The sequence below is a fragment of the Pristiophorus japonicus genome, chromosome 16, assembly GCF_044704955.1.
Source record: "Pristiophorus japonicus isolate sPriJap1 chromosome 16, sPriJap1.hap1, whole genome shotgun sequence".
NCBI lineage: Eukaryota > Metazoa > Chordata > Chondrichthyes > Pristiophoridae > Pristiophorus > Pristiophorus japonicus.
Window position 1 is genome coordinate 12499449 of NC_091992.1, and position 27835 is coordinate 12527283.

Genomic DNA, 27835 nt, shown 5'->3' on the forward strand with positions numbered 1-27835 from the left:
AAATTCGGTCAGGCAGAGTGAGCATGGATTTATGAAGGGAAGTCATGTTTGACAAATTTGCTGGAGTTCTTTGAGGATGTAACGAACAGGGTGGATAAAGGGGAACCAATGGATGTGGTGTATTTGGACTTCCAGAAGGCATTTGACAAGGTGTCACATAAAAGATTACTGCACAAGATAAAAGTTGACTGGGTTGGAGGTAATATATTAGCATGGATAGAGGATTGGCTAACTAACAGAAAACAGAGAGTCGGGATAAATGGTTCATTCTCTGGTTGGCAACCAGTAACTTGAGGGGTGCCGCAGGGATCAGTGCTGGGACCCCAACTATTTACAATCTAGATTAACGACTTGGAAGAAGGGACTGAGTGTAATGTTGCCAAGCTGCTGACGATACAAAGATGGGAGGAAAAGCAATGTGTGAGGAGGACGCAAAAAATCTGCAAAAGGACATAGACAGGCTAAGTGAGTGGACAAAAATTTGTCAGATGGAGTATAATGTTGGAAAGTGTGAGGTCATGCACTTTGGCAGAAAAAAAATCAAAGACCAAGTTATTATTTAAATGGAGAAAGACTGCAAAGTGCTGCAAAGTGCTGGGGGTACTTGTGCGTGAAACACAAAAGGATAGTATGCAGGTACAGTAAGTGATCAGGAAGGCCAATGGTATCTTGGCCTTTTTTGCAAAGGGGATGGAGTATAAAAGCAGGGAAGTGTTGCTACAGCTATAAGAGGTATTGGTGAGGCCACACCTGGAATACTGCGTCCAGTTTTGGTTTCCATATTTATGAAAGGATATACTTGTTTTAGAGGCAGTTCAGAGAAGGTTCACTTGGTTGATTCCGGGGATGAGGGGGTTGATATGAGGAAAGATTGAGTAGGGTGATCGAAACATATAAGATTATGAGGGGGTTTGACAGGGTGGATGCAGAGAGGATGTTTCCACTGATGGGTGGAAGACGAGAACTAGAGGGCGTGATCTTAGAATAAGGGGCCGCCCATTTAAAACAGAGATGAGGAGAAATTTCTTCTCTGAGGGTTGTAAATCTGTGGAAGCTGGGACATTGAATAAATTTATGAAATAGACAGTTTCTTCAACGATAAGGGGATAAGGGGTTATGGGAAGCGGGTGGGGAAGTGGAGCTGAGCCCATGATCAGATCAGCCATGATCTTATTGAATGGTGGAGCAGGCTCAAGGGACCATATGGCCTTCTCCTGTTACTATTTCTTATGTTCTTATGTAAATTTAATGAATGGCAAATAAAACTACAGACACTGGAAATCTGAAACAGCAATGGGATATGCAGCAAAGACTTCCTTTTAAATGTTATTTGTTCTTCCAGTTCCGATGAAAGGTTCGCTCCTGGAAACATTAACTTGTCTGTTCTCCCCACTGATGCTGACTGACATACCAAATGGTTGCATTTCCATTTTTCACTTTTTCAAGTGTTTAAAACATAACTGGTACTTCATTTTAATATGTTTGTATCATTCCCTTTTTCACACACCCTCCCCACTTCTTGCATTGTTAATCCCTGATCAAGAGAGGGGGAGCAGAAACCCTGCTCCCAGAGACATGCATTAATGCTGCTCTCTAACCAGCCACTCGGAGGTGTGCATGAGCACTCGGTGACTTGCGTAAAGCTTACGTTTCCCGAGCTGAAATTCAGCTCAGCGCTGAAGCAACTCACACAGCACCCAACATATTCCACACCCCCACACCCTTTTCCCCGATGAGGAAAGCTTATAAAAGCTCAATCTGTACACATCAAGAGAAAGGGCAGTTAAGGAGAGGCTTTTATAAGTTTATAAAATACTAAATAGCTGCGTTAGGGCGAACCCTGATTATTTTGCGATAAGGCAAAATAGGATTGCAGGTCATAAATGTAAACGAATATAAAATAAACTTAGAACAGATAAAAGGAGGAAATGTTTCATGCAAAGGGTGATAAATATCAGATACTATCTGCTCGGCAATTCAGCAGAGATATAGGTATCGGCAGAACTCAAAACAGCTAAGCGCTGGGTTGGTTTGGTTCAAACGAGGGGATTGAGCTTTGGTAGGTGGAATGTTCTCATCCTTGATATATTGTTTTTAAAAAAAGACAGAGGCATATACTGGAACACAGTTCCTTGGGCACCAGCAGCCTTCCAGATAGAACCTCACCCAAGCATCCTTTGTGAGCCAGACTGTATATTGAGGACGGCACCTTCATATGCAAGCGCAGGAGATCCAATACCTCCCCCCAACTCTCTTAGTTCCTCCCTTCCCATCGTCCAGGGCACCAAACACTCCTTCCAGATGAAACAGCGATTTACTTGTACTTTCAATTTGGTACATTGAATGCGTTGATCACGATGCGGTCTCCTCTACATTGAGACCACCAAACGCAGATTGGGTGACCGCTTTGCGGAACTCCTCCCTTCAGTCCACAAGTGTCACCCCGAGTTTCAGGTCACTGGTCACTTGAATTATCCGCTCCACTCCTACTCGGACCTCGGCCTCTTGCTTGAGGAACAGTACTTCATCTATCGATTAGGCACTTTACAGCCTTCCGGACTCAACATCGAGTTCAACAATTTTACATCATAACCTCTACCCCCATTTTTTCGGACGGCAGTTGATGATTCTGCTATTCCCATTTACTCGTTCGAATCCCATCACCATCTCCTTTCGCCTTGCACTGTCATCCCCTTTGTCATTTAATCTCTCCTGCCTTCTACCCTATCACAGATCTTCCCTTTTGTTCTTTCCTCTCCTCCCCATCTCCTGCACTTGTTTAAAACCGGTTAAATCCTTTTCCCAGTTCTGACAAAAGATCATCGACCTGAAACGTTAACAGTTTCTCTCCCCACAGATGCTGCCTGAACTGTTGAGTGTTTCCAGCATTTTCTGTTTTTATTTCAGTATATGATGGAGTTATAAATCAAACAGTGCAGTCATGATAGCCAAACATCTATAGAGTCACACATTTCAGTTGAGTTCAGTGGATAGCAACCCTGCTTCAAATTTCCCATATAGCCAAGTACACCAAGGTCAATTGCACTGTGGTCGCCTTACCACTCTGCGGAGATCAGCTGCAGTTATCTGGCCCCAGACCCTGAATACGGGGCCTCCCAGATCCACATGCCTCAGCAGCACACCAGGCACATTAAGCCACTGAGCCATCAGGGGGAACCAGCGAGTCAGCACACACGCGGGTGAACAAGCGGGCATATTTTATTCAAATCAAGCTTTGGTATCCACAATCTCAAAATCATGCATCAGATTTTATTTCACGGTTCCTTTACTCAACATTTTAAAAAGTTGAAATAATTAATAATGGGGGGTAAATTGCGGTCGGAGGCTTCCTTCGGACGAATGCATCCGACCCGAAATCTTTTTATGAAAATACCGCGTGGTCCCAGAGGAACGTAGGATTCCGGTGGGAGGCCTTCATTCACTGTGCAGCGACAGGGAACATGTCCGCCAGGTACGTATTCGTATCCTGGAATCATGTGGGCCTGGACCACCAATCACTAGGTGGTATCCTCCTTGATAATAATGCAAACTCTGTTTTTACGAGCTTCCATTAATATCAATGAGAATACCCCCCTCAAGCAAGAAACACAACAAATTTTTAAAAAAACTGATATTTAAAATTAATTGAAATTGAATGTAATTAAATATTTTAGAAAAAAAACTTTTGATTTTTTTTTTTAATGTGTTTTAATAAGGTTAAAAATAAACTTACCTTAATGTACAGGGCTTTTAATATAAAAATGAGTGATTAAATTTAATTTTCCTGTTTTAAAACTCTTGCGCTGGTAAAAGGCGTAAGAGTTTGAAGGCCATCTGCTGGGCAAATAGCCCAATCTCTGCCCCGCGGATGTCCTTCCTGCGGAGATGCATGCAATCTGTAAAAATAAATTTTGACGGATGGGAAAAGCTGGCTCTCGGTGCATGTGCATTGCGCGCCAAGACCCAGCATTTGCGAAGCCTCTTCGGATGCGTTCACACATCGTACGCACTTGGCGAGGCTGCAATTTTTGGCCCAATGTATTAATGGTCATTTTTGTCTAAGGGGGAAACTATGCATTCAACAGTAACCAGGGTTACTTCAGTATTTATGAAGACTTGTTTATATGCACAAGCTGAGAACTACACATCCGCCTAAAGATAAATGGCAACGGCAACATTCAGGAGGAATGCTATTTCTTCACTTAATCTATACTTGACAAATGTACGACATAGAACAAACAAAAGACATACTGTAAAGCAGGCAAACCTCCAAATTCAGTAATGTACTTTACTGATTTACTGTAAATCATTACTCATGGACAGGATTGCACATAAAAATCAACATTATGCAAACACTTGCGTGCTAACAAATTTCATCAGAGTGACGAACATCCACACCTGTAGCTGCCGACAAAGAATCCAGGAGTCATCAAGGAAAGGTGAAATGCGAGGGGGGTGGGGTTGCCCCTGGGCTGGTGGGGCCTGCAAGTTCATTGCTGTGTCACAAGACATGATCGTGCCCTTTGAGCTTCAATTGTAAAAGATGGGGCAATTGCTTAGGAACTTCTTGACCAGAGTTGCTCCCATTCTGCTATCAGGATAAGGGAGCCAGCATCAAAGTTTATTTCCAGAAAGTGAGGTGGGCATTTTTTTTTAAAAAAAAGTAAAAATAAATGAAATGTGTTTTTCTCCCCTCTGCTAAAAGTATTCACAAGTTTCATAAGGAGGGCTTGTTCACGTGTGGAAGTTGCCTTCAGTGGAGAAAATTAATAAAGCATATTCGGTGCGAGTACGAATCATTATTGTCTGGTCCATCTTTTACTTATTTTTCTCTTAACCAGCTATAAACCCACGCAATACCCTCACTGCATTCTTGGGACCGAATATATAATTGTTGTATGAAAGTATGCGTGACCGCGAATGCCCATAACAGGGAATAAAGTATTACCCATGGCATTGTGGCACAGCCCGTTCGAGTACCTGGACATGGGTGTCACACGAGTGAGCCCTCGAGGGAATTTGCCCGTGTGCAGGCTGGTCCATTTCTACAGTGAACAGGGAGGTGAGGGAGGGACGTGTCATCCCGACTCTGCTCTCGCACCCCAAGCAATTTGAGCACATCCTTCCTTCTGGCTGCAGATAATGGGCAGCATGGGGAGATCCATTTAGGGGGTGAAAAATAAAATAAAACAGAGTGCTGAAGTCTTTGTCTGTGTAAAACAAAAAAGGCTGCATTGTCCAATAAACATTAGGCCATCTGCTGGGTCTTAAATTTGAAGAAAATATTAATTCTTGCACAGGTGGATAAACTTTATTCTCAACAATGGTTAAACCCTATTTGGTTGAGTAATATAAAAGTGCTTTTACCTTCGAGGAGTGTAGCTAACTATTATACTAATAACTGCAATCCCAAGTATAAAATTCTGGATCCTTGCAGGGAACGGGCAGCTTGATCGACGCACAAATGCAAGTAACTGGAGAGGGCACTGAGGTGTGAATTGGGTTTCTGTATTTCCGAACTCCTTCACGGCAAACGAGCCAAAGGTGGGCAGAGGAAACGTAATAAGGACACCCTCAAAGCCTCCCTGATAAAGTTCAACGTCCCCACTGACATCTGGGAGTCCCTGGCCAAAGACCGCCCTAAGTGGAGAAAGTGCATCCGGGAGGGTGCTGAGCACCTCAAGTCTCATCGCTGAGAGCGTGCAGAAACCAAGCGCAGGCAGCGGAAAGAGCGTGCGGCAAATCAGTCCCACCCTCCCTTTCTCTCAACGACTATCTGTCCCACCTGTGACAGAGATTGTGGCGCTCGTATTGGACTGTTCAGCAACCTAAGTACTCATTTTAAGAGTGGAAGCAAGTCTTCCTTGATTCCAAGGGACTGCCAAGATGATGATATATTTCGCACTGTCGCCCAGCGGCACTGCGGAGACCAGTGTTCAACAGAAATGGTTCAGAGGAGAGAATAGAACAGAGGGGTTGATTCCCCTCAAAACTGGAACAAGTTTTTAAGCTGAAGGAGAAGTGGGTGTAATGAGCTTCATGAAGCAGCCCAACTGTGAACTGCAATGTCGATACAGGGGAGGGTAAGACGAAAGGAGCCCACTCCACTCAGTGGGGTTCAGCTCTTCGTCTCCTCTCCGCTACCTCTTCATCGTGCTGCAGGATTGCGGCAACACGTTTCATTCAGAGGCTTAGCCAAGAGCCAACTTCCTGACCCCGCTAGCCAAGTTCAAGTGAGAGGTCGGATAAGGGCTTGAAATGAGACTTTCTAAAACAGGAGTGGAATTCCACTCACCCGCGCTGCTTCTCCAACAACCACTTTTATTCAAAGCTAAACTTCTTGCACAACTGTACTCATAGCATACGACAAAACATAGTGCAACCCTGGGGTGGAGGAGAGAGAGTAAGGCACAGGTTTTCACAGACGAATCAGAAGGAACGGAGTTGCACCAGCACAGGTTGTGTAACTACCCCCTTACCTGACTTACCAGGGCCGCAGGAGCAATGTAAAATGCCACAAAACAGGCTTACAATAAACGGGAGCTCTGACTCTAAGCAGCAAAATACCCAATATTGCAAACTTGACATCCATACTTTAATCTTTTTAGTTCCAAATTTTATTTTCAGAGACACTGCCAGCGCTCACAACTCTTAGTTTCCAAGTCATTTCCTCACATCCGGACAACATGCAACTGCTCTGACTTCCCTTTTTCTAAAACCTCAAAATTAACAAGTGATAGCATGGCACCACATACAAGGATTGGTTTTGTGCATTTACTCAATTACTGAGCGTGACAATAAATGTAAAGTTATTCACTTTAAAAGGAACCTATATATCTTGATGCGTAATGCGCAGCGACTGCAGAAACAGAAGCACCTTCAAGCTCCAAGTCCAAACTCAGTCTGAGGTAAGTGTTTTCGAAAGCACAAGTGCGATTTTCTTTTTGGACCGAAATGTGTTGATAAATTAATGTCTTAATAAAACCATGCAGAAAATAGTTCAGTCAATTTGTGATAAGTCAAGAAACCCAATCCAACAATTAGCTTGCTTTAGCTTGTGATTAAAAAATGTCAATCTCGCAAGCTTTATGCATGGTTGCTCAGCGATTAAACAGAGTATTAGTAATGGATAAGTGTTTGTGTGTGAATGTGCATGCGTGAGAGTGAGAGAATGTGTGAGCAAGCGAGGGAGAGCGAGCGAGTCCGTGTGTGTGCGAGGGAGCACAAAATGTGCCTGACAAAATATGTAGCCAACAATGGAAATCTGATTACAAGATAGTGTTCGAATCGGGGGGTTCAGGGGGCATCATAAACCAAATCAGCACCACCAAATCATAACTTGCCATCAATTAGGTGACTTACTTGGAGTCACTTGACGATACCCATTTTAATACTCAATATATGGCTGCTTCAATGGGTATTGTTATTCAGAATTCATGGCACAGACAATGTTAGTTCCTGCTGTACACTTGAACGGGGCAGAAGAGCAAAGGGATCTCGGAATAAAAATACTCAGAACACTAAGTAGTGACATAGGTAAACAAGGCCATAAAAAAGCAAACCAACTAGGGTTTATTTCCAGAGGGATGAATTGAAAAATAGAGAAGTTATGCGTACAATTCTGGTTTCCATATTATAAAAAGGATATAGAGGCATTGGAGAGGTTACAAAAAAGATTTACAAGGATGATACCAGGAATGCAAGGGGTATATCTATCAGGAAAGGATGCTGAGGGGTGATCTAGTAGAGGTCTTTAAAATTATGAAAAGGTTTTGATAAGACGAGATGCAGAGAGAGTATTTCCACTTGTCGGGAAGAACAAAACTAGAGGCCATCAATACAAGATAGTCACCAAGAAATCTAATAGGGAATTCAGGAGAAACTTCTTTACCCAGAGAGTGGTGAGAATGTGGAACTCGCTACCACAGGGAGTGGTTGACGTGAATAGTATAGATACACTTAAGGGGAGGCTAGATAAGCATATGTGGGAGATGGGAATAGAGGGTTATATTAACAGAGTTAGAAGAGGAAGGATGGGAGGAGGCTCGAGTGGAGCATAAACGCAGGCATGGACTGGTTGTGCCGAATGGCCTATTTCTGTGCCGTATATCCGATGTAATCCTATGTACTGAGTGGCTATAGACCAGTGAAAATAATTTACTGCAAGTTTATCCATTAATTGACTGCTGTGTTTCCTGCATTACTAGTGACTACACTTCAAAAAGTGGCCATCCCTTGTGGGGGAATCTAGAACTAGAGGGCATAGTTTCAGAATAAGGAGTCACTCATTTACAACGGAGATGAGGAAGAATTTCTTCACTCAGAGGGTCGTGAATCTTTGGAATTATCTGCCTAGAGTGCTGTGGAGGCTGGGTCATTGAATATACTTTAGGTGGAGATAAGCAGATTTTTGAACGATAAGGGTTATGGGGAGCTGGCAGGGAAAATGGAGTTAAGACCAAGATCAGATCAGCAATGATCTTATTGACAGGCGGAGCAGGCTCAAGGGGCCAAATGGCCTACTCCTGCTTGTATTTCTAATGTTCTTATGGGACATCCCGAAGGTGCTATATAAACGCAAGCCTTTCTTTCTTCAAAGTAAAAAGAACACAGCAACGAACATCATGGTGCCAAATATTGCTTGACCTCTCAAGCATTTAGAAATGTTTTTCTTCCATCTCATTTAACCACCTTCTTGTACCACCTCCCAGTAGCTGACTGAGGGTTGCCAGAGCTTTAAGCATCTGCCAATGCCACTTTTGGGATGGGGCATCGGAAATAGGTAACAGCAGTGTGGGCTGATGCAAAAGATTTATTTTTCTCCCTCTGTGGAGAGCACCCTGGGTTCCCACCTGGAATCTCCCACTTGGATTTTCTGAGCTGGGGAACTTGCCATGGGGGATATGAAATTGCACCTCATCGCCACAGTGCAAGAGCACACAAATGTACCTTGTAGCAGATTGCTTCTGCATACATTTTGTGCAGTCACTAACAGCTGTGCTGTTTAGGGAACTAATTATCAAGTCAGCCATTTTGGATACATTGGGCTCAAGTTTTGGCCTGAGTTGCTCCTATTTTTTTGGAGCAACTAGTTTAGAATGGAGCATCTTCGAAATTGCAATTCTCGGCATTTAGTTTGCTCCAGTTCTAGTGAGTTAGAATAGTTTCATTTTAGAACAATCTTTTTTTCCAAAAACGGGGCGTGTCCAGCCACTTACGCCTGTTTTGCAAGTTTCGGCAGCGAAAACTTACTCCAAACTAACTTAGAATGGAGTAAGTGTAGATTTTTGAACGCTCAGAAAAACCATGCCCACACTTATAAATCAGGCGTAGGGAACGAGAGATGGGGGATGGGGAAGGGGGGGGGTTACAAATATTAAACAACTCACTTTTACAAATAAAGAGCCATCATCAATCATAAAAGAGGAGAGGGGGGGAAAAAGAGGGGAGGGGGGAAAAAGAGGGGAGGGGGAAAAAAGAGGGGAGGGGGGGAAAAAGAGGGGAGGGGGGAAAAAGAGGGGAGGGGGGAAAAAGAGGGGAGGGGGGAAAAAGAGGGGAGGGGGGGAAAAAGAGGGGAGGGGGGGGGGAAAGAGGGGAGGGGGGGAAAAAGAGGGGAGGGGGGGAAAAAGAGGGGAGGGGGGGAAAAAGAGGGGAGGGGGGGAAAAAGAGGGGAGGGGGGGAAAAGAGGGGAGGGGGGGGGAAAAGAGGGGAGGGGGGGGGAAAGAGGGGAGGGGGGGAAAAAGAGGGGAGGGGGGAAAAGAGGGGAGGGGGGGAAAAGAGGGGAGGGGGGGAAAAAGAGGGGAGGGGGGAAAAAGAGGGGAGGGGGGAAAAAGAGGGGAGGGGGGGAAAAAGAGGGGAGGGGGGGAAAAAGAGGGGAGGGGGGGAAAAAGAGGGGAGGGGGGAAAAAGAGGGGAGGGGGGAAAAAGAGGGGAGGGGGGGAAAAAGAGGGGAGGGGGGGAAAAAGAGGGGAGGGGGGAAAAAGAGGGGAGGGGGGGAAAAGAGGGGAGGGGAGAGAGAGGGGGGGAGAGAGAGAGGGGGGGAGAGAGAGGAGAGGAGGTGGGGGAGGGGAAGGGGAAGGGGAGGAGGCAGGGCTGAACGGGAGCGAACGGGGAAGCTGACTGGAGTGGGCCCGCCCCCAGTGAGATGCCAGGCGGGTGGGCCCTGCCGATGATGTAGAGGGGGGGGGGGGGGGGGGCGGAGGGGAGAGAGAGGAAGGGAGGCTGAACAGGGGTGGGGGGGTGGGTGGGTGGTGCTGAATAGGAGGAAAGCCCGAGTCCTGATCTTTGCTCGGGGAGTCCATTCGGCCAGGGCTATGGCCAGCGTGCTTCGGGCCCCTCCCACGCAGCCTCGGGGGTGAGGAGCTACTGCACATGCGCGCACACTCTAGAGGTCCTGGCACTGTTTTCATTGCCGGGACCTGGCTCTGCCCCCGACCCCTTGTGCTGCGCCACGCCGAGCACGAAGATGCCTTGAGGTGCTCGCAGAATCACAAGGTAAGTTTTTGGCGCCCTTTTTATTCTATAAAGTCGGTGCACCATATGGAGGTGCGCCGTTTTTACAGAGGGCGGAAACTTGGGCCCATTGAATGGGGAGATTCCATTTACACCGCAACTTCCCAATTTTAACTCTTGGGGGGTGGGGGTGGGGAACAGAAAAAGGCATCTTCTCCTGGACTATATATACATATATATTATATATAGATATATATAATATATGTGTGTGTGTCTTTTCTTGCAGACAATTATACAGCAGAATTGGCAGAAGCTGCTCAATTTCATCCCTGCTTAACTGGAGAAGGGAGCAAAAATCAATTAAAACAAACCAAGAATTAAAAATAATTGTTCAACATAAACTGGGATACCAGGCAGCAGTTGAAATATGATCAGGAAGTAGAACAGGTGCCAAATCTCATTAAACTGCAGCTAAGCACCACGCTCCAGAAAGGGAGATTACGGGAGCTATTGCTTCAGAGCGGAGATTAATTAACTGAGTCCACTTAAGTTGATCGCCATTTGATTTTGTGTTGACGGACCTAGTTAAATTAAACTAATATCTGACATCCTAGTTTACCTGTTCTGCAGCTGAATAATAGCCTTACCATGCATATGGTTTTTAAAATTGCATGTTTTAAAATGCATTTTCCAGTTCACTTAAAATGTCAGTCAGTCCTAAGATCACAATTGCTTTTGAAAATGATGCAGTAATTTTCAGGCTCATGATGATTTTGACTCTCCACTGTAAATATTAAGCCTACAGAATCACTGAGCAGCAGCATCAGTTCACTCCAAAGAAAAAAAAAGGGTTTTCATGCTTAGATTATGCAGAAACGCAATACGAGATCTGCACTGTCGCTCAAACACATTCACTGCTCCAGTCTGACTAGACAGTGAATGATGCATTATTGCAGGTACTGGCATCAGAGTTACTGACCTGGATTAATTGAACTGCAGCAGACTGCAGAATCGCAGTCCTTCCTCTGCTGGCTGCAATCCATACTGCAAACCAGTCGACCTACACCAAACTTACAACAGCACAGACCCATGAAAGTGTAGGTCCAGGAATGCACCATTGGATTACAACCAGTGGTTTAATTAAAGTAAATGTGGAGAGCTGGCCCCACACTCCAGCAACACTACAGGGACTGTTCCCTCGTGGTGGAAAGTGAAAGAGAGCACGACACACTGAGGTTGTTCCCCTAGAACAGGTGCAAAAATGCTGCCAGCTATAAAAGTACATTTGTACCAGAAGAGTGCTTTACACTGCATCCCTTTTAAAATATTACATGCCTGTTAAAGTGGCCATTGAATGCCCCATGGCAATATTCGAAGAGTAGGTGGTTTTCCTGGCTAACAATCGCCCTTCGACTAATAGCAGCAAAAGCAGATTAACCATCCATTTATCGCATTGCTCGTTGTGAGATGTTGAGTGTGCAGAATAGCTGCCGCATTTTCCTACATGACTACACTTCAAAAGCAATGAACCGTGTGGAGTGCTTGGGACTTTTCAACATGCAAGGTGCTAAATAAATAAAAGCTTCTGTAGGTAGATTTTGGACCTCCTGGGCGCAGCCAAGAACATTTTCAAGAACCCGTCCATCAGATAGATGGCTGTCACATTACCTCGGACCAGGAAATAAGGGAATTTTAAAAATATCCAAGGGGTGAGGGAGGAATGCTTTTAAAAATAAGTCATGTTATGAGTCTGTCACCCACCTGCAAATATTTATCTTCTGATAATAGAAGCGACCTCTCAAAGGGGAAGCACGGTTTACTGACTTGCCCACGAACCGCAAATGTCAAGAAAACACGTGTGTAGGTAGCTGTGTCTCAGACACCCTGGTCCTGGACTCAGCAACAGCTGGTCAGTGACTCATGGCAATGCCACTCCCGCTGGGGCACGAGAACATTTAGCTCCACCGGCATCATGAATGAGGAATCTGCCCACGATCTGCTGCTCCATTTGTGATGTCACTGAAGCAGATAAAATTAGTCAGGCCGAAACCAGCTCCTAATCTTCAATTAACCCCTCAAAAGCGTAAAACAGGTCAACAAGGGGAAGCATAGATTTAATATAGTAAAACGCCCCAAGGCACTTCACACGTGCGATTATCAACACCGAGCCACAGAAAGAGATATTAGGGCAGGTGACCAAAAGAGGTAGATTTTAAGGAGCGTCTTAAAGGAAGAGAGGTGTGGTGCAGCAGAGGTGTTTACTGAGAGAATTCCAGAGCTTAGGGCCTAGGCAGCTGAAAGCATGGCTGCCAATAGTGCAGCAATGGAAATTGGGGATGCGCAAGAGGCCAGAATTAGAGGAGTACAGAAATCTCAGAGGGTTGCAGGAGGTTAGAGATAGGGAGGGGCGAGGCCATGGAGGAATTTGAAAACAAGGACGAGAGTTATAAAATTGAGGTGTTGCCGGACCGAGAGCCAATGTTGGTCAGCAAGCACAGGGTATTAGGTAAACGGGGACGGTGCGAGTTTGGACAAGCTCAAGTTTACAGAGGGTGCAAGGTGGGAGGCTGGCCAGGAGAGTATTGGATTAGTCGAGTCCAGAGGTAACTGAGGCACAAGTGAGGGTTTCAGCAACAGGTGGGCTGAGGCAGGGGTGGAGACGGGCGATGTTACAGAGGTAGAAGTAGGCAGTCTTGGTGACGGAGAGGATTATAGGGTCAGAAACTAAGTTCAGGGTCAAATAGGATGCCGAAGTTGCGAACAGTCTGGCTCAACCTCAGACAGTGGACAGGGAGAGGGATGGAGTCGGTGGCTTGGGACTGAAAAAATGACTTTGGACACTTCGACAACAGTTACCATCGCAAGCAAGTCAAAAACAGGCACTTTGACACTCACTTTATGGTGCGATTAAAAAAAAATTAAACTGATATTTGAAGTGTGTGCATCCCACATCTTTCTTTTACACACACACAACAAAGGCACCAGGTTTGTTTTTCCTTTAGGCAAAAGTATTCTTTGGAAAGACCACACAATTCTGCAAAAAAAAACTAAAAAAAGTTTTTGTTCTTAATTCTTGCAGGTGTTTATATTCATCAGCAACCTGGTCTTGATTTTGAAAGCCTGTCTCTTCAAAACTAGGAAAGATGAAAGCAATTCAATTGGCTATACTGGCAATACTGGCAAATGGCCTAAGGGGCATACACACAACATTGGGTTCAAATGTGACAGAAACAGATCCAACTGCATCACCATCACTTCACAACTCAAGCAAACTGATCCCAACAACTTCTTGGATCAGAAGTACGCCAACCACCACAAGTGATTTTCCCAACAACACTTCTCAGTTCACATCAACATTTTCAACTGAGACACAATCGATTCCAAACTCGACCTCTCATCCTACTTCGTATGTGGAATCTATAAATCAGACCACTAAGTTCGCGACTAAGTTCACGACTATTAAGTTCGTGACTAAGTTCACGACTACTATCTTTGCGACTAAGTTCACGACGAGTCAGTCATCCACTATCAAGCCAACCACCAACTACCAAGATGGTAACTTGCCTGCAAGTATGATTGTTGCTTGCTTCATCGGCGGGGTATTGTTGCTAATGGTGGTCATAATAATTGCCATTCTGGTGTGGAAAAGATGCTCAAAACCTAATTTTGTACGGGACGACACGTGGGCAGGAACTTGCACAGTCCCCAACATTGAAGATTCTGTACCGATGGCTGAAGGCAACGAGAGAGATGCTGCTCCAGCTAAACGCCCCTCACTCACTACCTTTTTGAGTAAAAAATCTAAACGGGAATCACTACTAGAACAATATGACATGGAGGTGCAGGAGTCTGAAGGAATCACCAACGCTTCTTCACCCGATATTGAAGAAAAGTTCATAGTGCCTGCTGAGCTCAAAACGGAAAATGAGACAGGAAAAGAAACACAAGCTTTAAGTGGAACACAAAGCCAGGATTTTCCGCCACCTCCACTTGAGGCACAAGCTCCGCTGAATGACAATGACCCACATGCTCCACTGCCTGCAACAGATAGAGATGATCCGGGCCCACACCAGGAGGATGTTGATGTAGATCCAAACACCACCAACTTGACCCCTCCTCCACTGGATTTTCTGGATCTCGTGAATGATGTTGATTTGACACCGCCACTCGCTGAGCTGCAAGTCTGAAGTACTGGGTGCCTGTTTTGGCTCTCACGACTGCAAAAGCAAGTGTGCATCGGCTACACGGTCACTTTCTTCCAAGGCTATGACATAAGCTGCCTCCCTGTAGCAACTGCTTCTGTGCAGCATCGCCACATCATAATTTTAAAATACCTCATCATGTCAGAAGTGCAATGCACTGCATCTTTCCAATATGCAAAGTTAGAATTGGTGACATGATCTGAACCTACATACACAAAATCCCCTATAGACTGCAAATCCATTAATGCACTTCTGCTTTTTTTTTTAATTGAAAGGGCAGCATTACAAACCTATTCTCTCAATAAGTTTCACTCCCACCTCTGCACATAGGCACAGGGTTACTGGTTACAGTGAAGTACCACGACACGCTTTTCACTTTTAGTATCCATCCATCAATTCCCTTCTCAGCAGCCACCTATATACAGTTCGCAATTAAAGTGGTCAACCACAATACAACAGCAAATGCTGCATTTAGATGACGAGGCAAATTTATTATTTTTATTAAGACTACTAATGGAAAAAGCACTTGCTTGGCTCAGCACATGAAAGCAGAGTTAAATACATACACCTCTTCCTCAATTGATATTCAAAACAGAAAAAAAAACAGGGAACAAAACTGATTCTTCATGGGCTGGCTTTACTAAGCAGAAATGTTTTGATTAATATTTTAATGAGCTTTCGTAAAAAAAAATCTGCAACTTTGCAATCTAAAGAAACAAAACCAGCAAGCAACGCTTTACGATCATATCTCCCACAGTTCTGCAGATTGCTTTGGGCTGGGCTCCCCCATTTCTTCCTCCAGCTTTCCTTCGACCTTATTCATTTCCCCACTGAAAAATATCCCATTTTTGTCTTGCTTTGTTTCAGTGTGATTTTTTTTTTTATGAAGGAAGGTTACAGACTGTAAAACACAATCAATTTTTATTTGTACCCAAACAACCATTCACTCGATTGAGGGGCATGCAGATGGCATGCTTTCACATGTCTGTTGATGCTACTCTCAACTGATACATTAAATTTCCACCCCTTCCCTGCAACCAATCCTGTCCATCTGAACACACAAGTTTGGGACATGCACCACAGCACCATACTGCAATGTCGATACAAAAGGGCAAAAAAAAATCGAGAGTCCTCTGTGGGCCAACAGTCACAAATAATCGATCTCAACCTTCTGCATAGATAAATATTAGAAAATATATGGCTGGTAATAATGCACCAACATTTCAATTTGCTTTTTTGGGCGGGGGCGCGGGTACAGCAGTAACATCTAGATGATGTTAGTGCAGCTGCTTAAAACACTTCCTTTTCAAGTTTGGGCCCTGGGTTTAAATCGATTACAAACAAATGTAACCATTGCTGACCATGAGTCAAATGAGAAATGAGTCACAGCAGTCTCAGCCAAGCTTCTTGTGGGCGCAAGCACACCGCATTATTTTGCACTGAGTCCACATGGCTATTGTGGAAAATGTCACACTGCTTGAGCAGAGTTAAGCTAAAAAAAACAACTTACTGGTGCTGCATCGAGTTTACTCGGCTTCGAACTCCCAAGCTATACCTGCCCTGGGACACGGTGCTGTTAGCACAATTTTTTTTAAAGAAATGGAATAAACATTTTTACGGAGATAAAACATCAACAGGTGTAGACAGTACATTCATTGTTTTCCCAAGATAACAAGATTTACATAATCAGTGAGACATGAAGTGAATAACTGCAATGAATTTCCCTTATTGGCTGGGAAATTGAACATTCCTTCCTGCCACGTTCCCAATTTTGGTCTATATTTCATCTTTTAAAATCATACCAAAGGATCCAAATATGCTACCAAACCACAGAGGGAACAGCGGAGAATGCATTTCCGAACATGGTTACAAACTAATAATCATTTCTTTGCAGCGCTACACTTTGTAAATAATTTGAACAATGCTAATCTAGATCTGCATGTTTTAATCAGTAAGCCTCAGCTTGTATGTTACCATTGAATATAAAAGGAGACACACAATAAAAGGCAATGGAACAGTCAGCTGGAGTTTTCATTAAGTGCAGATATTTTCATACATTGGTACACAGAACCTCATCTGAAGATCTCGACTGAAGACAAATGGAATGCTGGACTCCATAAACGTGAAGATTTTCACAATTGCAAGTTCTCCAGCCACTTTCACAAATAGGGAGAGCAACAGAAAGTGGACATTTGAAAATTAGATTCCGATTGACTATAAAGTTCAGCAGAGATATGCCAAATTAAATTTAACACTGATAAATGAAAAGCATTACATGCAAGGTGGAATTTTAAAAAGAAAGTGGGTCAGAAGTGTGCAATCAATGGAATTAAATGAACAAAAACTGGGAAATGGACTTGGGGAGTAATGATTGACGTGTTAATTGCAGTGTCCAGATAGTGTGACAAAGCAATTAAAAAAGTTAATAGAATGCTACGATATAAATGTTTCAGAAAGAATTCAGAGAACAGCCACAAGACTGATCCCAAATATAGAGACGAGAGGAGCCATGAAGAAATAAGCGAAAAACTCGAACTTTACATTTTTAAAATAGTGGTTAAGAGAGGACCGCAAATGGTATGGTTAAAGAAAGACTTGCACTGATATAGCGTCTTTCACGACCACCAGACGACTCAAAGCACTTCACAGCCAATTAAGTGTTTGTGAAGTGTAATCACTGTTGTAATGTGGGAAACATGGCAGCCAATTTGCACACAAGCAAGCTCCCACAAACAGCAATGTGATAACTGACCAGATAATGTTTTTTTGTTATATTGATTGAGGGATAAATATTTTCCAGGACACTGGGGATAACTCCCCTGTCCTTCTTCAAAATAGTGCCATGGGATCTTTTACACTCACTTGAGAGCAGACGGGGGCCTCGATTTAATGTCTCATCCGAAAGACGACACCTTCGACAGTGCAGCACTCCCCTCAGCACTGCGCTGGAGTGTCAGCCTAGATTTTTGTGCTCAAGTCATTGGAGTGGGACTTGAACCCACAACCTTCTGACTCAGAGGCGAGAGCGCTGCCCACAGCATTACTTTAAAGTAAGCCAAGCTGCAGGGTCAGAGGACACAAATAGAAATTAGTGAAATATAAACTCCTTTCACAAAGAATGATAGGAAAGCTTCAAACACTCCACCAGAAAGAAGAATGGAGGTAAAACCATTGGGGATTTTCCAAGATACAACTGGATGGTATGATGGCAGAGTTTCTGTACTGGAGGGGTTATCTTGGATAGCCAAATGACACCCAGTTTTCATCCCTGGCATGTTATATCAGTCCACTCGCCAACAGCAAATATTTAGGCAGCTCTTTGGTAAAGCACATTCATACCCAAATATGGTCAACTGGTCAGGATGGAACCAATCAATTATTATTTGAATATGTTATGCATGGTCAGCATACACTGAGTCCTTCAGCAAAACACAATCCACCAGCAACATATAAAAGGGACAAATGTGTATTTAAGTAACGAAGTGACTCCTACCAATGAACCGGAAGCTACTTCTGCGCATAATTGTAAGATCCTAAATTTTTTAAATAACGTTCACAACAGACTGAGGATCTGAGAAGCGCTGAAGCACATCATAAATAAAGATTCAGTAATGTTACTGCGGTTAGATTAATGTAACAAACAACTTTAAAAAAATAAACTCACAGTTCAAATTTTATTTAAAATTAACGGTTCTAACAAAATTCTCTAAATCCGCTTCTTTATCCTTCATTTTGGGAAGTCCAGCGACACAAGCAAAAAAAACGGTTCATTGGCAGCAGTCGTGTGCTTTAAATAAAGGTTAAAACCAAAGCCCAGATTTTGAAACAGGAATACAAGGTATGCCACACTCCTTTGGAGTTCTTTGATGTTGGGTATAACCTTGAAAAGAAAGGAAGATTTGCCTTTATATAGCACCTATCACAACCACAGGACGTCCCAAAGCACTTCACAGCCAATGAAGTGCAGTCACTGTTGTAATGTAAGAAACACTGGTTCACCAAAGATTAGAAGGGAGTAAGATCAGAGAGATTGGGGAAGATGCCTAGAAAGACTAAGACAAAAGAGGCGAGAGGAAGTCAAGAGAACTTGGTTGAATTTAGAGAAGTTTAGCAGTTTGAGACAAACTAACAAAATAGCTCAAGTCCTTGAAGTATAAGCAATATCGAACAGCTACAGAAGAAACAGAAGACAAAGCCTGATATTAAGTGCAGCCAAGTTGCTGCTGTGCTATTCAAACTACAAAACAAACGTTCCTGTTATTCTGGAAGGCTCAGATGTTTACAAAATAACAGACACCAATATGAAAATTTAACCAGTATATTTATGTCTGCTCGTTACTCCATCTTAGGTCACCACAGTATATTGCTTTACACCATTTTCTTTGTTAAAAATACATTAATCACGACTATGAAATATAATTCATTTGCTCGTGGAACATGAACCATTTTCGTCCAATTTACAAATATCTGGTTACAAATATCTAACATTTTCCATTGACATTTAAAAGAAAATTATTTTACTGAAACATGAATTCCACTGACTTTAGACATCAATATATCTCAGTTCCTGTTGTAGTACGAATGCAGTGCAAAAATAAAATGGGACAGAATTTAGTTTTCTGCTCCAATGTGTTCATTTCCGTTCTAATTCTGGAGTACATCACCATGAAGTGAGTCAGAAGCCCTGGTGCTGTTATTATGCTGCTCACGTTAAGCTGTTGGTGGCCGTGAAATACAATTGCAAGTGTAATCTAAACTTTTTTTTTAAGCACAATATATATCAATCTTTATAAAAATCTTATATCAGGGTGCACTTCCTATCAAATGTTTTTCCATCAATTCCTACGCCCACCGTTACAATGGAAACTGCCTGTTTGAATGAGCCACGCTGCAATGACACCTTTCTGCCAGTGGTGTGGATCCTGGACTAGTTTCAATCGCCTAAATGCACCGCAGGGGAATTTCACAGATGTTTATCCCCCCCCAAAATTGCCCTGGGTTTTTATGTTTTTTTGCCTCTCCCAGGAGACCACATGGTTTCCGGTGGGGTGGAGTATATGTTGTGTTGCACAAGGTATCGCAATTGTGTGTGACAGGCTCAATGGACCAGAGAGTCTTTACCTGTACCGTCATTATTCATATCTCAGTTTTGAATCTCCCAGCTCTTCAACATCAAACTTCTATGCTCCAACCAACTCTCCTTTTCTACTTCCCAATGTTATCTATTTATCTGGAAATAATATGTCTAAGTATTACTTAAAAATAAGGACAGAAATCAGTTCATCTGGTCTCGATTCCCTGTGTGTAATGCCAGAGGAGATTGACTAGTATACTAAAGGAATGGAGATTCCCAGGTGTGCACACAATGCTACGGTATGTTGGTACATATTATGTCTAAGTGTGCATAGGTGTATTAATATAAAAGTAGAATAAACAGAAGAACATAAGAAATAGGAACAGGAGTAGGCCATTTGGCTCCTCGAGCCTGCTCCGCCATTTAATATCATGGCTGATCTGATCTTGGGCTCAGCTCCACTTCCCTCCTCGCTCCCCATAACCCTTGACTCGCTTATTGTTCAAAAATCTGTCTATCTCCACCTTAAATTTATTCAACGACTCAGCCTCCACAGCTGGCTGGGGCAGAGAATTCCACAGATTTACAACCCTGAAAAGAAATCCTCCTCATCTCAGTTCTAAATGGGTGACCTCTTATTCTGAAACGATGCCCCCTAGTTCTAGATTCCCCCATGAGGGAAAAAATCCTCTCTGCACCTACCTTGTCGAAACATTATTGACTTGCTACTTGAAATAATCATGTCATTCTCAACGTGTAGGCTGCATCCAAAGACTGATGTTGAACTTGGCCAGATACAGCAACTACCAATCTTGCACCATGAGCTCAGTCAGTGAACAGGCAGATTTTTTTTTATATAAAAGGTGACGACACATTTTAGGAGCCCAAATTAACTACCGTTGGACCACCATGGTTGTATTATTCTGGTTTAGCATCAAAGACAGAATGGGAAGCATGGAAATGCAGACAGAATTATAATTTAAATGGAAAAAAATTGCGAAGTGCTGAAGTACAGAGGGACCTGGGGGTCCTTATGCATGAAACACAAAAAGTTAGTGTGCAGGTACAGCAAGTGATCAGGAAGGCAAATGGAATGTTGGCCTTTATTGCAAGGGGGAAGAGAGTATAAAAGCAGATATGTCCTGCTACAACTGTACAGGATATTGGTGAGGCCACACCTGGAGTACTGCGTACAGTTTTGGTCTCCATATTTAAGGAAAGATATACTTGCATTGGAGGCTGTTCAGAGAAGGTTCACTAGGTTGATTCCGGAGATGAGGTGGTTGACTTATGAAGATAGATTGAGCCTATACTCATTGGAGTTCAGAAAAATGAGAGGTGATCTTATCGAAACATATAAGATAATGAGGGGGTTTGACAAGGTGGATGCAGAGAGGATATTTCCACTCATAAAACAGATCTTTGTGCCTCAAGTCACCGCGGTTGGATGTAGGTACAGCCTGCAGTTCAAGTGGCCCAGGACACTTGGTCTTAATTTTGCTGTCTTTTTTAATTTTGGGATTATGATTGGTTTAGATTCAGGGTCACTAGCTGATCTTACTGTGAACTTAATTACAAGGGAAACGCAATTTTGTTGAGTTGTTATTTCAACATTGAAGACTTGTACTAGTTGGATGCTCTTGGGGAAGAAGTTATATTTCATGAAACCAATCTTGGCACTGCTGTTCTCCCTGACCATTGGTGCAGCATATTCGAGGTTGTCTATGATGGGTTCATAGGTTGTGGGCAGCATGTGTACCCATCAGAACCCTGCTGAAACAACATCTGTCCTTCGTTTACTGACTGACCAGCTGTGTACTTCCAGCATTATTTTCTTAATTTTTTTAACATTTCTGGCATTAATGGATTTTTAAAAAAAATCATAGAAGCATAGCAATTTACGGCACAGAAGGAGGCCATTCAGCCCATCATATCTATGCCAGCCGAAAAAGAACTATATAGGCTAACCCCACTTTCCAGTTCTTGGTCCATAGCCCTGTAAGTTACGGTACTTCAAGTGCACATTTTAAATGTGGTGAGGGTTTTCTAACTCTACCACCCTTTCAGGCAGTGAGATCCAGACCCCCAGACCCCCACCACCCTCTGGGTGAAAAAAGTTCTCAACTTCCCTCTAATCCTTCTACCAATTACTTCAAATCTATGCCCCCTAGTTATTGATCTCTCTGCTAAGGGAAATAGGTCCTTTCTATCCACTATTTTATACAACTCAATTAAGACGCCCCTCAGCCTCCTCTTCCAAAGAAAACAATGCCAGACTATCTAATCTTTCATCATACCTAAAATTTTCCAGTCCTGGCAACATCCTCGTAAATCACCTCTGTAGCCTCTCTATACATTTCCAATTAAAAAAAATATATATTTGCTTTTATAAAAGAGAGTTTGCAGAGTGATTCTTTCACCTGTCTCTTTAACGCAGTTGTTAAACATGTTCCATTATAAGCCTCCCATGCGAATTTTAATAGTTGCCATCTTAATATTGCAATACAATTCAATGATGAGACAAACTCGAATAGAAACCAACTTCATTAAGACAAGAAATTAGGTGTGGTAAGTGACACACAACAGTTTCCTTGTGATTATGCAATACAATATTGCAACACAGTAATGCAACACGTGCAATCACACTGCACCTACTCGGTGCATAAACTCGTGATTTATTGCGGAACGCCGTGTCAACCTAAACCATTTGCCCTTAAGTCACTTCTCTGCAATTAGTGTCACACCCATGGATGTAACTGCCAACACATTATTCCACATCGGAATCGTATACAAAGCATTTGGGTACATTTTTGATCAGCCAAACTGCTTTCTGCAAGCAAGCATCACAGCTCCACAACTGACTGATAGAAAACCGCTCCAGAGAAGAAACTGCTACATTAAAGACACTACATAAATGCAAACAATGCGTTCAGTACAGACTGCAGCATTTCAGCGTCGTTGTTCAAAATCATATCGATTATGTGAAAAATCTCTCATATGGCACACAGTTCTGATAGCTACAACTTTTGCTCACAGTTTCGTACCAGTATTTACCACTGTTATTTATTAAGTCAATGGGCCCAAGTTTCCACAAGAAAAAAAACGGGCGCCCCTCCGAGCTGGGCGCCCGTTTTTCGCGCCTAAAAAAATCCTCGATATTCTCCACCTACTTACAGGTCCTCTGGCCCTCGGCGCAGCCAGCACGAGCTGTGGGGGGGGGGGGGGGGCGGAGCCAGGTCCCTGCGCTGAAAACAGTGCCGGGACCTCTGCACATGCGCGCTACAGTCGGCACGCAAGTGCAGTAGCTCCAGGCGCCGAACTGTGTGGGAGGGGCCCGAAACACGCACCCCCTAGCCCTGGCTGAATGGCCTCACTGGGGCTGCGTGAATAAGGCTCCTCCCACGGCCAGCTCCTGCTCCCCGCCCCCGACAAGACACGACACCCGCTCTCCCCCCGCCGACCAGACACCCGCTCCTCCCCCCCGCCGACCAGACCTGACCCCCGCCGACCCGACCCGCGCTCTCCACCCCCCCCCCCCCCCGACTGGATCCGATCTCTCTCTCTCTCGCTCAGCGGCACGAACGGCTGCAGAATTCTCCCTGGCTGAAGCACTTTCACACAGGTAGGAAGATGGTTTATTTAATCTTTTCTTGGCTTATAAATGTTTATTCAGGTTGGATTTATTTGTATAATATTTGTAGAAGTATAAATAAGGATTTATTGTCGAATTTAATGAGTTGCCTTCCCCCCTGCCCCCCTCCCCCCCACCTCGTTCTGGACACTTAATTTGTAACCAGCGCCTGATTTTTTTAATGTGTAGAACAGGTTTTTTCAGTTCTACAAAAATCTTCACTGGCTCCATTCTACTTTAGTTTGGAGTACATTTTCATTGTGGAAACTTTCAAATCAGGCGTCAGTGGCCGGACACGCCCCATTTTGAAGAAAAAATTCTGTTCTAAACTAGAACTGTTCTACCTGACTAGAACTGCAGAAAAAAAAATGTGGAGAATTGCGATTTCTAAAATAGTCCGTTCTCCACCAGTTGCTCCTAAAAATCAGGCGCGAATCATGTGGAAACTTGGGCCCAATATTTCCCATTCAATTCTCTTTACAGCATGTTAACTGTCCTGCTGTCGTTAGACATTGGCCATTGGGTGGCTCTAGGTTATGAGTTTCTGAAATGTGTGTGTGTCTCCCCCTCAAGTCTGTTGTCATCTTTTATATATAAAGAAAAACATTAAATGACAGTGGGTAATTGACAAGGTTATCATATATTACCGACAATTAAAGGAGTCACCCGTCTCACCTCGGGGTCAGAAGGTTGTGGGTTCAAATCCCACTCCAGAGACTTGAGGACAAAATCTGGGCTGGCGCAGTGCAGTACCGAGGGAGTGGAACACTGTCTGCCCTCAGGTGGATGCAAAAGATCCCATGTCACTATTTTTTCCCTTTCTTTTCATCAAGATACAAAAGTGGTACAGTACCAGCATTTACATGTGTAGAATCTGTTCCGATCTACTTATACAATATGATTACAATGTAAGCTGTAAATCACAGATTTGTAGATACCATCTGAACAACTCTGAACATCAGTAACTCCAACTAACAATGGGTACTGGAATTAATCCACGGTTCGGCTCTTTACATAATAAGTTCTCCTGCCAATTACTTACATTATAATAAAAGCGCAATATGTTGGAAATACAGTGGCAGTTGTAAAGTGAATGGCAAACAAACATTGAGTGTGGGTCCGGTAGCAGTAGAATCAGAGAATGGTTACAGCACAGAAGGAGGCCATTCGGCCCATCGAGCCCGTGCCGGCTCTCTGCAAGAGCACTTCAGCCAGTCCCACTCCCCCGCCCCTTCCTCGTAGCCCTGCAAATGTTTTTCTTTCGTGTACTTTTCCAACTCCCTTTTGAAAGCCACGATTGAGTCTGCCTCCATTACCCTTTCAGGCAGTGCATTCCAGATCCTAATCATTCGCTGTGTAAAAGGGTTTTTTTCTTATGTCGCCTTTAGTTCTTTTAGCAATCACCTTAAACCTGTGTCCTCAGGTTCTTGACCCTTGTGTCAATGGGAACAGTTTCTCTCTCTATCTACTCTGTCCAGACCCCTCATGATTTTGAACAACTCTACCCAATCGCCCCTCAACCTTCTCTGCTCTAAAGAGAACAACCCCAGCTTCTCCAGTCTATCCACGTAACTAAAGTCCCTCATCCCTGGAATCATTCTCGTAAATCTTTTTTGAATCCTCTCCAAGGCCTTCACATCCTTCCTAAAGTGTGGTGCCCAGAATTGGACACAATACACCAGTTGAGGTCGGACCAGTGTTTTACAGAGGCTCATCATAACCTCCTTGCTTTTGTATTCTACGCCTCTATTTATGAAGCCCAGGATCCTGTTTGCTTTTTAAAAAAAATGTTCTCAACTGCCCGGCCACCTTCAATGATCTGTGTACATACACCCCCAGGTGTCTCTGTTCATACACGCCCTTTAGAATTGTACCCTTTAGTTTATATTGCCTCTCCTCATTCTTCCTGTATCTGTGTTTTTATTTCAGATTTCCAAATGAAGTTCAGCTTGACTTCACTGCACTGTTGTCTCCGTGTCAGTTGGTGATGGATTCAAGCCCCATTCTAGGACTTCACCACAAGCTGACCTTCTGAGGCAGTATTGCAGGAACATATTACTGAAGCATGAAGTGTTTGTCTTTTTTTTTTAATAAACTCACTTTCGTTTAAAACAAGACTCTGGTTGAACAGGTCATTACTTTAATGGGGCTCTTGCCAGCTATTCTCAATCAACAAGAACAATCCCAAGAAGGAGGGAATGGAATATTGCTCAATCCTTTAGATGTCAGGAGGTGGTTCTTTTCCCAGAGAATAGTGGACCTCTGGAACATGCTGCTGGTTTGCGCAGTGGGCTTGCCCGATTTGCTGAATTCCTGAAAGCGAGAGCTGGAGCTGTTTCTACCACAGAAAGTTGTTGAGGCCAGTTCGTTAGATAGATTCAAAATGGAGTTAGATGTGGCCCTTATGGCCAAAAGGGATCAAGGGGTATGGAGAGAAGGCAGAAATGGAGTACTGAAGTGTATGATCAGCCATGATCATATTGAATAGTGGTGTAGGCTCGAAGGGCCGAATGGTCTACTCCTGCACCTACTTTCTATGTTTCTATGGCTGGGACAGAGATCACCTCTTACAAAAGGTAGGCACTGCACTGAATTATCAGGGACTTGTATCATGGACAAGGTTCGATCGCGGGGGCCGGAGAGGAATTTCCTCCCCTCAAATTTTAATCTGTTTTTCTTTGCCGCTCTCAGGGGAACATGAGGTTTTGTGTCAGGTATCTCAATTGTATGGGACAGACTGGCTGGACCAGAGGGTCTTTTACTGTCAGTTATTGTTTGTATGCAGGCATTCGTATACTCAGGGCTACGCTTCCTACACAACACAGACATCCGAACGGACATTTTAATCTCCACTCCCTGTCCCTACCACCAGCTACTAAATAAATGTCAAAGACAAAAAATGGAGGGGAGAAAATCGAGAGTAGACAAGACAGGCCATCCCTCAACAGAGGGTGCAGTGGGTAAACATGCTTGCGGATAAAATCCCAGACATCCCCCATGATTTCCTCCCCATCGCCCCTGGCCCCCGCCCCCGCCCCCCCCTCCGCCACCCCCGCCGAGTACATCATTTAAGAATCAAAATGATCACAAAGTTATACACCCAAGGAATATCACAAAAAAAGAGAAAGAACTTGCATTTATATAAGGATATCCCAAAGTACTTCACAGCCAACAAGTACAGACACAGTCGTGATTTAGACAAACGCAGCAGCCAATTTTCAACACATGGCCCCACAAACAGCAAGAAAATGAACAGTTTATCTGTTTTAGTAATGCTGGTTGAGGGATAAGTATTGGTCAAAACACCCGGAGAACTTCCCTGCTCTTCTTCGAATAGTGCTATGGGATTTTTACATCCACCTTGGTTTAATGTCTCACCGAAAGTCGGCATCTACGACAGTGCAACACTGTCTCAATACTGCACTGGAGTGTCAGACGAAATTGTGCGCTCAAGACTCAAGCATGGGGCTTTAACTGCTGACCTTATACTGCAGAGGCCAATTAGGACAAGAAATCGTCACATATAAATGTCAAGAGTACTACTCTTTGTACAAATAGTTTGGGGAAAATATATTGGCCCTGAAATTCCGGTAACACCATTCCCGTGGGCAAACAACCTAAAAAAAAAGATAGATTCGCACTTATCTGCTGAGACTGTCCGAACTTCCGAGCCCGAGGCCCAAAGGTGACAGCGCGCGCAGCACGAGCACATGGGGATGTACACAGGCCGGGATCTAGTGACAGCAGCCAATCAGGTGCAGTCTAGTTTCTCATTCATAGCAATAGGAATTCCGTAAGTACAGAGCTCCTATTGCTATGAATGAGAAACCTCCCCCCAAACACTTTTTTCAACTTAAATCATTTTAAAAAAATTAACACTTAAAATAAACTTACCGTAGTGGGGAGGGTTTTTCAAAACATAAAAAGTGCTTTTATAACTTTATTTTTTATTTGTATGTATATTTTTAACCACTCGCACCTGTAAAAGTAGGCTATACGCCTGCTTTGTCAGGCGTAGGATTTTAAAGGATATTTGCAGGGCCAATATTCATAAATATCGGAAATCTTACCCTGCAAGTGTCCTCGCTCCTCAGATGTGGCTACCTGTCAAGACTAAAACCATGACAGATCGGCAATGTCGGTTTCCAGTGCAGGCGCATTGTGTAGCAACTTCTTACGGACCCGGGACATCGGAATTTCAGGGCCATTGTGAAAGTATTTAGGTTCGTGAATGTGATTTCCAAAGCGTTTCCTGAATTGGGAAATAAAAACGTATCCTGCAATTGAACCAAAAAGATTGCTGCACCTCAATAGCACCGGGACCAATATCCTCGCGGGGAGATTTGCTCGTGCTGTTGGGGAGAGTTTAAACTAGCTTGGCAGGGGGATGGGAACCTGAGAACAAATTCAATAGGGAAGGAAGTAAAGCTGAAATTGAAAAGCAAGGATAAAGAAAGTGAATCTGTAAGACAGAGGA

The 27835-nt window shown here is 43.7% G+C and overlaps 2 protein-coding genes across 7 annotated transcripts in view; one reads left to right on the forward strand and one right to left on the reverse strand.

Moving 5' to 3' along the window:
* Window positions 1-27835, reverse strand: part of nf1a (neurofibromin 1a) — a 321789-nt gene that overhangs the window by 89662 nt on the left and 204292 nt on the right. The window lies entirely within an intron of this gene.
* On the forward strand, window positions 6529-16674 carry LOC139226327 (uncharacterized). The gene is made up of 2 exons (XM_070856998.1): window positions 6529-6908; window positions 13531-16674. Exon 2 carries the CDS (start codon window positions 13595-13597, stop codon window positions 14636-14638), a length of 1044 nt encoding a protein of 347 aa, XP_070713099.1. The 5' UTR covers window positions 6529-6908; window positions 13531-13594; the 3' UTR covers window positions 14639-16674.